Consider the following 15,980-nt stretch of genomic DNA (forward strand, 5'->3'; position numbering starts at 1 on the left):
GTTCCTCCCTCGTTGTCAATCGGGTTGATTGGCTCGATCAATAGCGGCGTTAGTCTGGACCACTGGACATTTTGATATAGACACGGACCTGGAATATGGCTAGAATTGCATTACCTTGCTATCGCGCCCTAATAAATACGTTGCTGAACCACAATCACCGGAAATTTTAATGCATGTACGAAGTACGAAGTATTCTTATATGAGTGAAGGCTTGATTATGCCCTCGTAATCCGGCGCCCTGTTTAGCAAGTCTAGTACTAATGAAGTATTTAGACCGGAGTAGTAGTACGACCAGCTCCATGGGGATACTTAGCACCGCTCCATAAATATATGCCTTAATACCTTATTTGCGTATTGGCCTGTATAAGTATCTACTTTATAGGATGAGGCGCGAAGTACGTGCACAAGTTGGTCTTAAATGTGAAAGAGGTACCTACTATTGTGGTTGGGTACCGGACTGCTACCTCCTTTAGTAGTATCCTAAGCGTACATGAGAGCACGTACTTCGTATGTACTTTTGCCTATTGTCCCCACTTGCCGCTTCGAGACCAGAAAAAAAACGACAGCGTCTGCGATAAGATAAGGACGCTAGAGAAAAAAAGTTCACCAGCGGAGCACTCTCCAGAGTTGATGGAGTTCTCATCTAAGCCAGAGAAACAAAACCCTGTGCGCCGTCTTGAGTCCTGGGCCACATCGCCTTGGATCGATTGCTTTCGCAATCATTATCAGGGGGAGTTCGACGCCACCCAGTCTTACTACGCATCGTCCGCTTCCGCAGGTCGACTTCCACGACTCCAATGACGCCTCCAATGGCGTCGCGCAAGCGTAAAGGCTCCGACGCTGCGACTGTCTCCTCCCAGCTCGGCGAGGATGGCTTTGACGGGGATCTTCTCGATGATATCTTATCACAGAGTGAGGATGATGCCTTCGAGGGCGTTTCCGAGGCTGAAGATGTCGCATCTTCTGCGTCAGAAGATGATGAGAACGGCGGCGTATTCAGCGACGACGAGGATGAAGAAAATAGCAGCGTCAACGAGGAGGCGTCAAGCGGCGAGGACAATGACGCTGGACCAACAAAAGCTAACAATCCTAATTATCGCATCGCGACCGACGCCAATGGCGGTGAGCGCTACGAGTACGCCGAGATTGATCCCGTCTACGACAGCGACGACAGCGATGCTAAAGAGCCCGCAAACACGATTGGTAATATTCCTCTTTCCTTTTACGACTCTTATCCGCACATCGGCTACGACATCAACGGCAAGAAGATCATGCGCCCGGCCACCGGAGAGGCTCTCGACGCTCTCCTGGACAGCATCGAGTTGCCCAAGGGCTGGACAGGTCTTACCGATCCACAGACGGGCAAGCCACTCAATCTCACACAGGACGAACTTGAGCTGCTACGACGCCTTCAGATGGGAGAGGTTCCTGAAGATGGATACGACCCGTACCCAGTATGTTATGTCCTAAACCGCCTTTCCGGTTCTTTCAGGCCCCAATAGCATCTCTAGGCAACTGACCCCATACGATCAGGATCTGGTTCCGTACTTTACGAGTATCGAAGAGAAGATGCCGCTCAGCGCCGCTCCCGAGCCAAAACGTCGTTTTGTCCCATCCAAGCATGAAGCCAAGCGCGTAGCCCAACTCGTGCGAGCCATACGCGAAGGTCGGATCCTGCCGTACAAGCCGCCCGAAGAAGCCGCGAAGGAGAAAGAGACCGAGGAGGAAACATATTATGACATATGGGCCAACGAGGAACCCCAAGATCCTCATGTCATGAACATCCCAGCGCCAAAGCTGGCGCCTCCCGGATATGACCTCAGCTACAACCCCCCGGCGGAATACCTGCCGACGAATGAGGAGCGGCGGGTGTGGGAGACCGCCGACCCTGAAGACCGCGAGAAAGAATACCTTGCGAACAAATATGACTCGTTGCGTAAGGTTCCTGGCTATGGCTCGTTCGTCAAAGAGCGATTCGAGCGATGCCTGGACCTTTACCTCGCTCCACGCATCCGGAAGAACCGACTCAACATTGACCCCAGTTCCTTGCTTCCCAAGCTTCCTCGACCAGAGGACTTGAAGCCGTTCCCAACTGTCTGCCAAACCATATACAGGGGCCATGAGGGCCGCGTGCGTTCGGCTGCATTTAGCCCTGATGGTGAATGGGTTGCCTCAGGCGGTGACGATGGCACCGTTCGGGTCTGGACGCTCAATGGCCATCAAGATTGGACCGTGAAGCTCCCATCTGAGGAACCTGTGGATGTAGTGAGGTGGCGACCGGGCAGGGAGTCCTTCATTCTCGCTGCTGCGGCCGGTGAAGACATCTATCTCATGGTTCCGCCTCTATGCAGCGACGCTGTCGACAAGTCGAGCCGCGATGTGCTGGATGCTGGCTTTGGTTATGCCGCCAATGGCGGTACTAATCTGGCCACCAACGGGAACAAGGAGCCCACGGCTCGGTGGTCAAGACCTGGGTCTAAGCTAGAGGAGGCTGGTGTTCTCCTGAAGATAACCGTTAGGGCGGCGATCAAGACTCTCAACTGGCACAGGCGCGGCGACTTCCTCTGCTCGGTCTCCCCCACAGGGCAGCGAAGCTCCGTTGCAATTCACACCATATCAAAACACCTCAGCCAGATCCCCTTCCGCCGCCTACCGGGCCTAGCTCAGACGGCTCAGTTTCACCCGTCTCGGCCGCTCTTCTTCGTCGCCACCCAGCGCATGATTCGCTGCTACGACTTGCAAAGGCAGGAGCTTGTCAAAGTGATCCAGCCTGGCGCGCGCTGGATTTCGTCGTTCGATGTCCATTCCGGCGGGGACAATCTCATCGTTGGGTCCTACGACCGTCGGCTTTTGTGGCACGACCTGGACCTATCTAGTCGGCCGTACAAGACGATGAGGTTCCACGGGCAAGCCATTCGCTCGGTCAAGTACCACCGGGCGTTGCCGTTATTCGCTGATGCAAGCGACGACGGAACTTTGCAGGTATTCCACGGCAAGGTCGTGAGCGACTTAATGGAAAGTGCCACTATCGTCCCTGTCAAGATGCTTCGGGGACACACCGTTGTCAACAAGCTGGGAGTGCTCGATGTAGACTGGCACCCCAAGCATCCCTGGTGCCTGAGCGCTGGAGCCGATGGTACATGCAGACTATGGACATGAAGAACGGGCATGGGGCCGAGGCGGTCATGCCGATGCCGGCACTGTAGATGCCAGCGGGGGCGTGGTAGATCATGTAACATGGGAGAAATTATGAGAGCCGCCCCGGCCGCTATACTTGGCAGCGTGATGTGTGCAATCTGGCGGCAGTCTTTCCCAGCCCTGCTGGCACAATTGTGGCCTTTAAACAGCTGGGTCGCCGCCCTTCACCACAGATAGCCCCTACATTTGGAGCTCCCGCACAGGCATGGCGTCATCCCGTCTTGTTCGTCGTCAGGATCCTGGGACACTCCATCGACGTAGTCAAAAGTCAGCTCTTCGCCCCGCTGAATATCCCGAATGGCAAAGAGCGCTAGGTCATGCAAGTGCTTGTCGGCATGGTCGCCGACACGGGCGAAGATTCGCAGATTGGGGTCACATGAATGGTTGATGAAGCGTGTCGGGCCTGACATGAATTCGCCATCCACTTCCAAAGGCGGCCCTCGAAGGCGCGGATCGAGCGAGCCCGGGTGAGTAAACTTATCGAGCGCAAACAGGTACACGTCCTTGCGCTGAGACACGGCGGCAGCGTCACGCCGGCGGTCAGCCTCGGCGGACGTGATGATCTCGCCGACGTATCGGTCCACAAACTGTCCCTTCTTAAGGGCTTCCTGGGACCGGACACCTACAACCCGGCGCCGTGTCAGACTCAAGGGGACGTTTCGAGGCTGCACTGCTCCGCTGTCTTATTACATACCCCATCCACGGTCGGTGGTCCGGAAGATCTGCAACGGGACAGCTCGGCCACGTTCGACTACCCGGTTGGGGCAGTCGGTCGTACAAGAGCAGCCTTGGTGGCACTCGTAGAGCGGGACCTTGGAGTTGTGAAGTCTCGACCTGAGAAGGCCAGCCTTGGCGCCATGCATGTGGTAGGCGTACGTTTTCCTCCTCGGGGCATCGACAGCATCCTCGTCATGATCGCTGCCGTCGTCGCTATCGTTCTCCTCGTCGAGCTCAGCAAGGCACTGGCAGCCTGCGAACTGGCAACTGGTCGAGTCAAGGCAATCGCAGCCGCTGCGAAAGCTCACATCAGCTGGCCTGACGCCGTCGCCAAGGACGTTGCTGTTGATGAAGCGAAAGCCCCGTGGGAGGGCCTGGTCGTCCACTTCGTTCACAATGGTGACGGGAGCATTGCCATCTGTCGGGAAGTGTCGCAGCTGGCACCAGTGACAGTCGTCGCGCTCGTGGGCGTATTGCTAGAGGGCACGGGGTTATCGACAGTGGGCCAGTCACCATGGGCTACATTTCAGGGCCCGCGATAGCTGCGAGAGCCAGCCCCATGGAGGAGGAGAGGGATGAGAGGCATGCACTCACCTCTTTGCCGTGGCGAAAAAAGTGTCTACTGGTCACCTCCTCCATGGTGATATCTTAATGGAGCAGTGCCGCGCAGAGGCCTCTTGAATGTGCAGGACAAGTCATGTGCGTTTAGATGTGATTGACACCGACGGAGTGAGTGAAGAAGGGACGGGAGTCGTGGCGGTTGAGAAACGCACTGACAGGACGGAGCAGCGCAGCTCGGTTGCCCGCTGTTGTGGGCCGCGTTCGACAACCTTTACAACCTACCTACAGATTGCGCGGCGCCAAACCACCTGCCCGTGTCACATTCTGGTCTCATTGGGGCATGCTCGCCATTCATCAAGGACCTGTTTCTCATTCATACTTTTTTTTTTCCCATTTGAAACACGGGAACTTGGTGACATTTTCGGATCCAAGTTTCGGTCAACAAAGTCCCTCTATCCTCGGATGACACGCATCTCACGCCAGCATCGCAAGTGAAGCAACGCACACCATGGTAGAAAAAGTCCTAGAGGATACGACCCTTTTCACTCGTCCGAAGGCTCTGTAATCTCGAGAGCACGTGCTCGCGAACATCGCCTCCCAAACAAGCTTGATTCCCCCCTGCTCTTCACAGCTCCTCTCTAGCCTCCTTGGCCCTGGCCTTGGCCGCAGCCTCGGCCTCGGCAGCCTTTTTCTGGGCAGCTTGGCTGCCTAGATTCAGCTGATGAGAGATCCAGTTCCAGCCCTCTCTCGCCGTCTCTTCAATCTTAGCAAAAATAGTACCGCCAGGGGACGATGTCCCGTGCTTGAAGTACGTCGATTGCCTACGTGCCAGGGCCTTGAGCTCGTCTATCTTGGACCCCTGTGGTACGGGCACACCGTAGCTGTCGAGGTACGCCTTGAGATCCGAGTGCGACCACGAGTCAAAAGCGTCGCCTTTGGCGGCGGCAGTAGCTGACGAGAGATAGCTGGTCGCCGAGGCGTACGTCGCACCGCCGGCAGTAGATGCCGACGAGTAGGCTGACTGAGCGGCCTTGACAAGCTCGTCGCGGGACGCATCCTTCTTCCTCGCAGCAGCCTTGGCCGCCTTGTCGCCATGCTTGGACAGATACTCCTGGAGATTTTTGCGGGAAAAGTCATCAAAGGTCCAAGCCGTCCAGCCTGACGACGCCTTGTGAGAGTGCTTTCGCACGAGTGCACGGAGCTCGTCCGTGTTCGACCGTTGTGGCACGGGGATGCCTCGGGCATCCAGGTATGCCTTGAGTCTGCTCTCCGACCAGAGGCCAATAGCCTGGTTGAAGGCATCCTGTGCCGCCAGCGAGGCGCTATCAGTGGCCTTGGCGTATTCGTTGCGCGCGTTGGACGTGGCGGCACCAAAGGCCGACTTGGCACTGGCGTTGATGGTGTCTCCGAGGAACTCGGCACGGTGCTTGCGGAGAAGGGCGCGGAGCTCATTGATCCGGGTGCCTTGGGGAACCGGAATGCCGTTCTTGTCGGCAAATTCTTTGAGCTGAGACTCGCTCCAAGCATCAATGATCATGTCGGTAAGCGTAGCATATGCGGCTTGGGCGCTGGCGGTGGCGCTAGCAGCCTGTCTCTGGGCGTTCAGATACGCCAGCCTAGAGTTACGGCGGACCGAAGCAATGAGCTTGTCGCGAGTCGATGGCTGGGGGGCTGGGAATCCATGCGTGTCCAACCAAGACTTGAGGTCAGATTCGGACCAGGTGGCGTAGAGCCAATTGCCAGGATAGGAGGCAGTTTCGCCAGCCTTCTTCGCCGCCGTCTCGTAGGCCGACCGAGCCTTCTGGAGGACGGTGTCACGGTGTCGCGGCTGAGGGACTGCTCACGATGCCCAGTGGTCTTGATTAGCGGCAAACGCGGAGCCGATCGCTACAGCGTGAACAAGGCCACTTACCCGGAATGCCATGCTTGTCGCAAAACGACTTGAGCTGGCTCTCGGTCCACGTGTCGAGGATCCAGTCCTTGACATTGGCCCAGCCATTCTGAGTGGCATCCTCGGTCTCGTACCAGTTCGCCTTGACCTGAGAGATGAGGCTGTCCTTTGCGTCGTCGGCGTCGGATTTTGCATCCTTGCCCCGAGCCTTGAGGTAGGAGCTGAGCTGGGCAGTGTCCCATTTGCTGTACGGCTCAATGATGAGATCGTTCCAGTTCTTCTCGACAAGCGACTCCAGGTCCTTGCGGTCAGCTGGTGTCGGGTAGGGAACGTCATGGTCGGACAGCCAGCGCTCAAGTTCCGTCTCATGCCACTTGTTGTAGACTGCGCGACGCGGTCAGTTACTACTTTGGAAACAGAAAAAAGATTTGTTCAGAAGACGAAGGGAGCCCACGAACCAGCCTTGGATCCCGGGAACCAGCTGCTGGCGACGACACCAGAGGCAGCTAGGCCTGCCGTCAAGATGGAGGCGAGGCACCGCATGGTGATGGTGAACCGTCGGTCAAAGGCAGATTTGTTGGACGTTTTGCAAAGGGGAGTCGCTGGAGAACTATTGACAGTTGGCGGGAGGGTTTGGTTGCAACGGGCGAAAGCAGAGTCGGTAGAGGAAAACGGAGCGAGAAAGCAAAGGGGTGTTTAGAGTGTCGCAGCGGAGGGAGAAGCGTGACGGGCGATGACGACGATGTAGACGCCTCGAGTCCTACTTTACCCATGACATGGCCGTGTTGGTGCAAGTGCAGGTACCTGACGGGTTGCCCGCCCTGCTGCTTCAATGCACCCCGGGTGCTCTGCCATCCAGCATTTCCTAGCTCGGCGGTGGGCTCGAATGTGTGAGGCAGCTCCAGACCGGTACCTGTACTTGCCGTAGACTGCGCAGGTCCATGTCGTCACCGGAGCGTGGCCGTGGCTGGAATGTGCCGCCTGGTGACAACCCAACCTCGTCACTGCCATCGATCCCGTCCCCGCATCTCGATCCATCCGGCCACCTACGCACGCAATTCCCGAGTTGGCGTGCGCTAAAAGACCCCAAAAAAAATCCTAACTTTACCTGCTTGGCCGTAAAGGCAGGGAAGCGGCGCAGAGACTGTGCTAAGGTCTCGGACTCGGAGCAAGCAGCTCGTCTCTCCCCAAGCTTGTCAAGGTCGCGACCGAGACTGCGTTTGTTTTTATTTTGGGTGTCATTTTTGCCATTTTTTTTCTTTCTTTCTTCGTTTTTGCTCCTTGGAAACTGGACGAGAGCTGCCGACGTCGTAGAGGAGAGCTTTTCCAGAAGCCGCGCTCTTGCCGTCTTCATTCCAGACCCAGAGCTCCAAGCTGCCGCCACAATGACGTAGTGTGATGAGCCTGATTTGAGCCAAACCACCTGAGCTGCAGCTGGTCCTTATGCCCTGCTCGGCACGCCGCGGTTATAATAACCGCGCCCCGGTTGAGGGAAATTTTAGACGCAGATAAAATGAAAAATCGCCCTTATCCTCTTTTGGCCACCCAAAATTGCCCTGTTGAGCAGAATCGACCAGGGTCATGATTTATGCAAGCGTCTTAATGTACCCTTTGCCGCTTTACCTATTTTATCGTAATGTCTTAGCAACTATACCTAAAAAAGATACTTTTATAGATCGCGGTTATTATAACCGGGCATTTCTTATAACCGCGCCGCGGCGCGGTTTTAAAAAATGGCTTTCTTAACTGCGCCCCGGTTAGAGACGCGATATATCGAGGTCTCGAGCGCGTTTAGTATATTTTATATATATATTCGAGGGCATAAGAGGGTATTATAAGATAAAGGCCGTCTTTAAGACTAATTAAATATAGGGCTTTCGTTTTTAATACGGTAGAGCGGTAGAATCTATCGTTTTTAACGCAGTAAAGCGGTAAAATCTATTATTAGCTATAAAATTAGCTATAACGAGGGGGGTCGGCGTCGTTATAATATCTCTATAATAGTAACGTTATTAATAATATTATAGGCTTACTTTCCTAATAGCTCTTTTAGCCTTATTTATTAGCGTTATAGCTCTATTAACTATCGTTAATATAAAGCCTTTATTAAGCGAGGATCGTTAGGTCCTTAACGCTAGCGGCCCGGCTATAGCTTAAGAGTATATTAATACCTTTATTAACGGTCTAGAGGACTAGTTTTTCGAGCTCTTTCGTATATATCTAGATACCTTCTAAAAGCTCTATTAATAGCTATAATAAAATACTAAGCTTAAAGGCTTACGATATTAGACATTAAATATAAAGGTCTTAATCTTTCTATTCGTTTATATATAAGGCAAGACGTAAAGGGTTATAGCTAAGTTCTTTAGTATCGCTAAAAGTACTATATCGACTATTTTCTATATTATACTTAAAGCGATAAGGGTATTATATATAAGGTTCGTAAAGCTATCGCTAGATAGCTTTATATCTCTTAAGATCGCGAGGAACTTAAAGCATTACGCTTTTATTAATTATATTAGGGCTATTAATAGCACCCTAATAGCGGTATATATTAAAAGGTAGTATTAACGCCGGTTTTATAATCGAAAAGGCAACTTTACTTAAAATATATTAATAGCTATTTTACTTAACGGAACTTTTACGTATATATTAGCTAGCGTCGAGGGAAGTATAAATAATATATTTCTTTATAGTCTCGCAATAAGTATAAGCTTTAAAGTACCTTAAAGTCGTTATTATCTTAGCGACTCTAGCTTTATAAACTAAAGGGCTATTATTATACCGTTAGTTAGAATTCGTTATTATCTCGATAATTAAGATCGTTAAAGCAGTAATAAACCTTAAGATAGCCGAGAGCTCTTTAATCTTTATTATACCTCTATTTAGGTTATTATCGAGTAGGCATTCGGTTAATTAAAGTATAAGTAGAAGATTATTAAGAAGAACCTATCTAAATACCGCTTTTAAGATTAAATATATATCATATATATTATTATAGGGCTCTCGAACTTTATTTAGGTCGATAGAGATAAAGATACTTTATTTAAGGGGCGGTTTAAATAACGATTTATAATAGTTATAAAAAGAGGCTATTAACTAGCTAAATAGTAAGATTATATTAAAGCTACGCGATATAATAGTAAAGGAGATATAGGCTATAAGGCAAAGATATTTCGATAGCTTAAGTAACGATAAATAAAGGTATATATAGTAATAGTTATTATAATATAGGAGGAAGAAAATAAGGTATAGTAAAGGTATTAAAGGCGGCATTATAACAATAGTTAAAAAACGGGTATTATAATAGGTAGCTACCGGCTAGGTAGCTACGTTTAATTTATACCTCCTATAGTAGCTTTATTACGGTCTTCGCCCTTACTTCCTTTAACGCTTATATCCGGCCTTAGCTATCGATTTAATAGCTTTTTCTTTATTATAAGGTTATCTCTATTACTATTCTATATTATAGTATAAAACGGCTTCGTAATAACCTCGCTAAAGGTAAGATACCACTCGAGAGAGACCTTAGGTATTACCTAATAGTCTCGTAATATAGCCTTAACGTTATTAACGCCTAGCTTGCGGTTAAGCGCTAAAGCTATAAATAAGGCAGCTATATAAATCGACGTAATAAATAAGTCTATCAAGCTCGTAATGCCCTCTAATAAGTCTAAGTTAATAGCTAACTTCTTTACCCGACGATAGGCTTAGATTACCTTTACCTTCTATTTTAACCTCTCGAACCTCGATACCTCCGACTATAATATATCCGTTCGAATTAATACCGCTAGCGTTATTAATAATAACGGCTAAGTTAAGGTATTAAAAGATATCTACCTCGCCGGTCTACTTAAGGTATTATTATCGCCTTTATTATTAGCGAAAGGATCGTTATTATTACCGTTACTTTCTAAGTTAACTCTCTTAATACCCTTAATATCGCTAGCTTTAATAATATAATTACTAAATAGCATATTCCTTAAAAATACTATATTATATAGACTAGCTTAAGGTAACCTAAGGGTTCGAAGCTAAAGCTATTATAGATATTTATTAATATATATTATTTATTATATATTTATTACTATAATAAGACTAATATCCTCGTTATAGCTTAAGCTAGTACTATAATAATCCCTTATCTATAGGAAGTAATAGTATTTCTTCTTAAGGTTACGATAATAGTTAAGTAGCTAGTCTTTAGTCTAGTTAAGAGATAGAAATAGAAAGCGGGCTTTTAAATAAGGTATAATCGCTAATATTACGATCTTTAACTAGGCATTCTTATCTAAGTCAAGACGACCCTTATTATAGGCTTCCTATAGGTACTTAAGGAATAAGATCGTTATCTCTAGCTTCTATAAATACTATAGCGGCTTTACTAGCGCCTTAGCTATAGTCTTCTTTATCTTTAGCTTCGTTATATTACTCGACGTAATTAGCTACGAAATTACCTAGGACTCTATCTCTTCTATCGACTCAGTAAGGGTAGTAATCTTTTCGTCGGCGGTAGGGGTAATAGTCTTTTCGTCGGCAGTAAGGGTAATAGTCTCTTCGTCGGCGGTAATAGTAGTAGTCTCTTCGTTAGCATCGCCCCTTACGATAATTAAAGCGCTATTTATAGGCTATTAACCGTCTTCTATATCGATATAACGAATAGTAGTCTACCGGTTCCTACGGCGCGGAGGCATCTCTAACGGTTATAAAAGTACTATATTATAAAAGTACTATATTTAAGGGCATATTAAAGGCATTACGGACTAGCTATACGAAAAAGACCCCTATAGACTACGGTAGAATCTAATTGCTGACCCGATTAGGCAGGCGGCGAAGCTTATATACATAACTTGCTGACAGGGGTTAAAACGGGTCAAAAGGGGTACTTTGACCCCCCTGCTGCAGTTATGCCCTCTTAAAAAGTCACTTTTCAAAAAGCCCGGTTATCGTAACCGCGCGTGCCGAGCAGGGCCTTAGGTGGGAACTGCCACGAACACTGACTTTCACCCTGTCAGCGCTGTTAGGTAAGGCACGAGGATACGTAGGTACCTCGCACGGCGCACGGCACCCGACGCCTCGGGCTTCGCTTCCACGGGGCGGGCCAGTACCTAGGTAGGTAAGGTAGGGGGTAACTACCAGGTACCCCCTGCCAGGACGCGAGTTCGGGAGCAAAACCTCCGGCGGCTAGTACCTTCCAACTAATCTAGCCCCCCGGATCGAAAGCCATGAACAGGCAACACACGACAGCCGCGTTCGGGGTACCCCATTCCCATGGTCTCTAACTTGGTTGCATAGGTAAGGTAGGTAGCCAGCGTCCCGCCAACGCAACACGTGTGACGTCGAAGCTGTTAGATAGGTAGTCGGCCGCGGCGTGGCGGCACGGCGCGCAACACGAACATGCATATGGCCCCGAGCAACGCCTCGGAAGCAACCAAGTGGGCAGTCCGCGCCAGGAACCCGGTCGCCTATTATTGTTACAAAGTCTACTCTTCGTGCGTCTATGGACCAACTGCTACGTAGCAGCCAGGCTCGTCTGCGGGCGCGGCATCCGCCCAAACTCCACATGTCTGCCCACGTCTTGCCGTTGCCGCCACGCGCAACAACCGCCCACGCCTTTGCTCCTGGGAGCCCGCCTGAACATGACGGTGCATCATGCGTAAAAGTTGACAGTCTGTAGACCGTGGTCAGCTCACTGCGTTCGTCGCCCCCTGCGCTTCTGGTGTTACTCACGTCCTTCTTCTTGGCCTGTACTTCGGCAATTGCGTCCACGTAGTGCTCGTGTCCAATCTTGTTCTTGCCAGACCGCAGCGCAATCATGCCCGCCTCGACGCATACCGCCTTGAGCATGGCTCCGCCGAATTCGTCTGTGCTGCGCGCCAGTTCTCCCCAGTTGACCCCCGGGTCGACCTTCATCTTGCGCGAGTGAATCTTGAGAATCTGTGCGCGCGCCTCCTCATTTGGCAGCGGGAACTCGATCTTACGATCCAATCGCCCAGAACGCAGAAGGGCCGGGTCCAGCACGTCAACCCTGTTCGTCGCTGCCAACACCTTGATCCGGTCGTCCGACGCGAAGCCATCTAGCTGGTTAAGAAGCTCCAACATGGTGCGCTGCACTTCTCGATCGCCGCTCTTTTCGCTATCAAATCGCTTGGTGCCTACCGCGTCCAGCTCGTCGATGAAGATGATGGCTGGCGCCTTCTCCTTTGCAAGTGCAAAACAGTCGCGGACCAGTTTCGCGCCGTCACCGATGAACATTTGAACAAGCTGAGGTCCGGCCAGCTTTAGGAACGTCGCATCCGTCTGGGCCGCACAAGCTCTAGCCAACAGCGTCTTGCCTGTACCAGGAGGTCCGTACATCAACGCGCCTGTATACCTGGTCAGCGAACAGTTATTTCAACAGTGTCTCAAGCACCTGACGAGCATCCCAGAGCGCGGGGCCCAGGCCATGACAAGAGCCGGACGTGCACTTACCCTTGGGTGCCTTGATGCCAATCTTCTTAAACCGGTCAGCTTCTTTCATGGGCCACACGATAGCCTCAACTAATTCTTCAATCTGCTTATCCAATCCTCCCACATCAGTGTACTGCTCCGTCGGCTTTTCGTCCACCTCCATAGCCTTGACCCTACTATCGTACTCGGCAGGAAGCGTGTCGAGAATGAGGTACGAATCCTTGTTGACGCCGATAAGATCGCCGGGTTTCAATTTATCCGAATCCACAAGGCCGATGAGCGGGAGGAAGATGGTTTGCCGGGTCGAGGTCTTGATGACGGCCGACTTGCCCACCCTCGTAGCATCCAAGTCGATGTTGGCACCCTCCTCGGATGATTCAGCAGTAGGGTCTAGGTCAAGCAGCTCGACGACGTTTCCGACGAGGTAGGGCAGTTGCCTATTGACTACCGTTAGCCATCACGCGTTCCCGACACAGCTCATCAGACGGCCGAAGAACTAAAAGCATACCTGTTGTTGGCAATCTTGTCCACGTTGTCCTTGATCTTTTCACCCATGGCTGCCTTCTCGTGTGATAGCCGAGATAGCTCGCTCTTCATGATCCGTGAATCATTTTCGAGTAGTCGCTTCCGCGTTTGGATGTCTTGGGTGCTGAGGCCTCGAATCTCGTCATCGAGGATATCATCCTCGTCCTTGTCCTTCATGACCTCATCGCCATCTTTGCCATTGTTCTGGTCGTCTTCCCGGCCGCCGTCTCGCTTGCGATCGTCTTTGTCCCGGCGGTCGAGATCGTCAAGCTCCTCGAGTGTCGACATGGTGCCAGCAGAGTCGGACTCGCCCACAAGCTTCTAAGGTCGGGATGGGGATGAGCAAGGGAGCAGCTGCGCGTTGCTCAAAGAGTGCTGCGGAGGAGAGAAAAAGCCTCCGTGTGGGTTAAGGAATTCAACAGTTGCGATGACGAAGGCAGCGATGAAATTGACGGTTGGATTGCCGTGGTGTGGGCAGGGTGAGGCCGAGCGGCAATGTTGCATGCCAGACGACTAGGTAAGGTAGTAAGGTAATGAGCCAACGAAGGTACCTCAGGCTGGACCTTAGGCAGTGAGCAGGGTGCGCAATCCCGGAGCACCAGCCTCCACTGTTGGAGCACGTAGTAGTGGCAATTGAGATTGTGCTAATCGTGCCTGCCTCAGTTAAGTGTGGCGGGGAGAAATGGAACACATCGCTATACTTGCGACAGGCTAACCTATGATGTACTGATGCCATACCATTTGGTTGCGAAAAGGACTTCAAAAGGTCGCAAGCTCGGGTACTCTCCAGCCACACTGGCGGTCTGGTGGTGGACGTGAGAGGCTTTGTTCTCGGTGCGGCCCCACTTTGATCCGACATGGCTCGCAGAGGAGATGCGCTCAGAATTATGTTGATGGACCCTGTCAAGTCTCTCTTTGCCTCTCTGTGCCTGCATGAAACGGCGCAATCGGCCTGTTCCACCGCCGCGATCTGCGTCGGCGCAAAACGAGGTAGAGAGACGAATTGAATCGGACTCTTTCTCAAACGAGTGCTAAATTCCTGCAGCTATGGTACGAGGACTAGGTCATTCCGCAGGGCCTTGCTTAAGGCAGCTGGCTCGCAAGCGGACGGCAACAATCAGAAGCTCCTGGGCCGCTTGTGCCTCTCGAGGGTTCTGTACGGGCACTGGTTTATCAACACAGGTGGCTTCGGCTTCTTCGACACATGCGGGACTGCAGCCTGTCGACTACGCACCGGCCACAAAGCCACCGAGCGCGAGACCAATCGATACCAGGAAGAGCCAACTTATTCGGACGTACACGTCGCTATTACGAACGACGCCCCTTGTTCTGTTCTTCCAGCATAGCAACTTGACGGCGGTGGAATGGGCGGCGGTGAGGCGTGAGCTCAAAAAGGCCTTGGCCGCTGTCCCAACCCCTGTCGCTATGGACGGGACGGTGTCGATGGACCTCTCTCCACGAGTTCAACTCCAGGTTTTGCGCACCAACATGTTCGATGTGGCTTTGAAGATCGTCGAATTCTACGACCCAACAGCGGCAGCGGCGTCGGCCCTCACGGCGCGAACAGAGCGTGGCCCGCTCGTGCACGACTTGTCGCGAGCGGCGTACGAGACACTCCGTAAAACCGAGATCCCCATCGATTCTATGTACGCGCAAATCGAGCCGCTCATGGTTGGTCCGTTGGCCTCTCTCGTGATGCCAGCCGTCTCCCCAGCCCATCTGGCTGCTGCGTTGAGCGTCCTTGCACCGATTCCGGGCAAGTTTCCGGCGCCGACGAGAAAGAAGAACCCGGGCTACCACGATCCGACCTGTCAAAACGGCTTGGCTAAGCTGCTACTCATTGGTGGGCGGATAGAAGGCAAGGTTTTTGACCAGGCTGGCGTCACTCGGGTGGGCGGCATTGAGGGCGGCATGGATGGGCTGCGCGCTCAACTTGTTGCTCTCCTCCAGGGCGCGGGTTTGGGTATCACGAATGCTCTGGAAGGCGGCAGCAGGAATTTGTGGCTGACCCTGGAAGGGCGCAAGAGCCAGCTGGAGGATGTGCCAAAATCATGAGAGTGGCCTTGGCCGGCTTGTGGTGTGACGATATTGTAATGGATAGATCAAGATGTGTGACAGTTCGTGTATAAATGAAACTAGATATACTTAAGCATAATGTAGGGGACGAGGCCGCGCGATTGTCACAACACAGCATCTCCAGGGCAAGGTGTTCTTTTCGTCTTGTCTAAAGCATGTTACTAACGCGACGAGGATACCATTTTTCCAGTTGAGTTGACGACAAATGTAATACGTACCTACGAAGTAGATAGTTACCTTGCAGGCTGAAGTGGGCGTCGTTGGAGTGACGGGTGCTCCCGTACCCATTACAGGCCGAACACCCATCAAAAAGGCACTAGACTCGAGGCTTGGATAGCGGGCACCAAAGGTAGTAGTACCTTACCTTGGTACCTAGGTACACCTAAGTACCTAATGCCTCACCTACCTCTATAGTAGTACCTCAGTATCTGGGTATGTACCTAAGTTACGTAGTAGTAAAAGAAGTAGTACTAGGTACCTAGTTATTCTAGTAGGCACCCGACTACTACCTACTTGCCTACTGTACTAAAGTAGGTAGGTACCTTAGGTAGTAGGTACTAAG

General features: G+C 51.4%; 5 protein-coding genes across 5 annotated transcripts; 2 read left to right on the top strand and 3 right to left on the bottom strand.

Moving 5' to 3' along the window:
- The first annotated feature begins 617 nt into the window (after positions 1 to 617).
- Positions 618 to 3,261, top strand: ERB1 (Ribosome biogenesis protein erb1). Its single transcript, XM_047986696.1, has 2 exons — positions 618 to 1,454; positions 1,534 to 3,261. Exons 1-2 carry the CDS (start codon positions 798 to 800, stop codon positions 3,157 to 3,159), a joined length of 2,283 nt encoding a protein of 760 aa, XP_047842679.1. The 5' UTR covers positions 618 to 797; the 3' UTR covers positions 3,160 to 3,261.
- A 101-nt stretch (positions 3,262 to 3,362) lies between these two features.
- On the bottom strand, positions 3,363 to 4,554 carry JDV02_005401 (uncharacterized protein; the record flags this gene model as incomplete). Its single annotated transcript, XM_047986697.1, has 3 exons — positions 3,363 to 3,820; positions 3,893 to 4,391; positions 4,510 to 4,554. 3 exons carry the CDS (start codon positions 4,552 to 4,554, stop codon positions 3,363 to 3,365), a joined length of 1,002 nt encoding a protein of 333 aa, XP_047842680.1.
- Positions 4,555 to 4,716: 162 nt separating this feature from the next.
- Positions 4,717 to 7,765, bottom strand: JDV02_005402 (uncharacterized protein). Its single transcript, XM_047986698.1, has 3 exons — positions 6,826 to 7,765; positions 6,389 to 6,751; positions 4,717 to 6,312 (listed from the first exon to the last, which is right to left on the bottom strand). The coding sequence occupies exons 1-3, from the start codon at positions 6,908 to 6,910 to the stop codon at positions 5,102 to 5,104; spliced, it is 1,659 nt and encodes a 552-aa protein (XP_047842681.1). The 5' UTR covers positions 6,911 to 7,765; the 3' UTR covers positions 4,717 to 5,101.
- A 3,573-nt stretch (positions 7,766 to 11,338) lies between these two features.
- On the bottom strand, positions 11,339 to 14,095 carry RPT5 (26S proteasome regulatory subunit 6A). Its single transcript, XM_047986699.1, has 5 exons — positions 13,326 to 14,095; positions 12,839 to 13,254; positions 12,098 to 12,732; positions 11,417 to 12,038; positions 11,339 to 11,367 (listed from the first exon to the last, which is right to left on the bottom strand). Exons 1-4 carry the CDS (start codon positions 13,628 to 13,630, stop codon positions 12,018 to 12,020), a joined length of 1,377 nt encoding a protein of 458 aa, XP_047842682.1. The 5' UTR covers positions 13,631 to 14,095; the 3' UTR covers positions 11,339 to 11,367; positions 11,417 to 12,017.
- A 154-nt stretch (positions 14,096 to 14,249) lies between these two features.
- On the top strand, positions 14,250 to 15,525 carry JDV02_005404 (uncharacterized protein). The gene has a single exon (XM_047986700.1). It carries the CDS (start codon positions 14,390 to 14,392, stop codon positions 15,395 to 15,397), a length of 1,008 nt encoding a protein of 335 aa, XP_047842683.1. The 5' UTR covers positions 14,250 to 14,389; the 3' UTR covers positions 15,398 to 15,525.
- The last annotated feature ends 455 nt before the right edge of the window (positions 15,526 to 15,980 follow it).

This window comes from Purpureocillium takamizusanense, chromosome 4, assembly GCF_022605165.1.
Source record: "Purpureocillium takamizusanense chromosome 4, complete sequence".
NCBI lineage: Eukaryota > Fungi > Ascomycota > Sordariomycetes > Hypocreales > Ophiocordycipitaceae > Purpureocillium > Purpureocillium takamizusanense.

Coding starts and splice junctions, on each gene's coding strand:
- ERB1 (XM_047986696.1), top strand. CDS start 798: ATGACGCCTCCAATGGCGTCGCGCAAGCGTAAAGGCTCCGACGCTGCG. Junction 1,455..1,533: donor ATGGATACGACCCGTACCCA/GTATGTTATGTC, acceptor CCATACGATCAG/GATCTGGTTCCGTACTTTAC.
- JDV02_005402 (XM_047986698.1), bottom strand. CDS start 6,910: ATGCGGTGCCTCGCCTCCATCTTGACGGCAGGCCTAGCTGCCTCTGGT. Junction 6,752..6,825: donor GTTCCCGGGATCCAAGGCTG/GTTCGTGGGCTC, acceptor CGCGTCGCGCAG/TCTACAACAAGTGGCATGAG. Junction 6,313..6,388: donor CGACAAGCATGGCATTCCGG/GTAAGTGGCCTT, acceptor CATCGTGAGCAG/TCCCTCAGCCGCGACACCGT.
- RPT5 (XM_047986699.1), bottom strand. CDS start 13,630: ATGTCGACACTCGAGGAGCTTGACGATCTCGACCGCCGGGACAAAGAC. Junction 12,733..12,838: donor TGGCATCAAGGCACCCAAGG/GTAAGTGCACGT, acceptor CCAGGTATACAG/GCGCGTTGATGTACGGACCT. Junction 12,039..12,097: donor TACAGGCCAAGAAGAAGGAC/GTGAGTAACACC, acceptor CACGGTCTACAG/ACTGTCAACTTTTACGCATG.
- JDV02_005404 (XM_047986700.1), top strand. CDS start 14,390: ATGGTACGAGGACTAGGTCATTCCGCAGGGCCTTGCTTAAGGCAGCTG.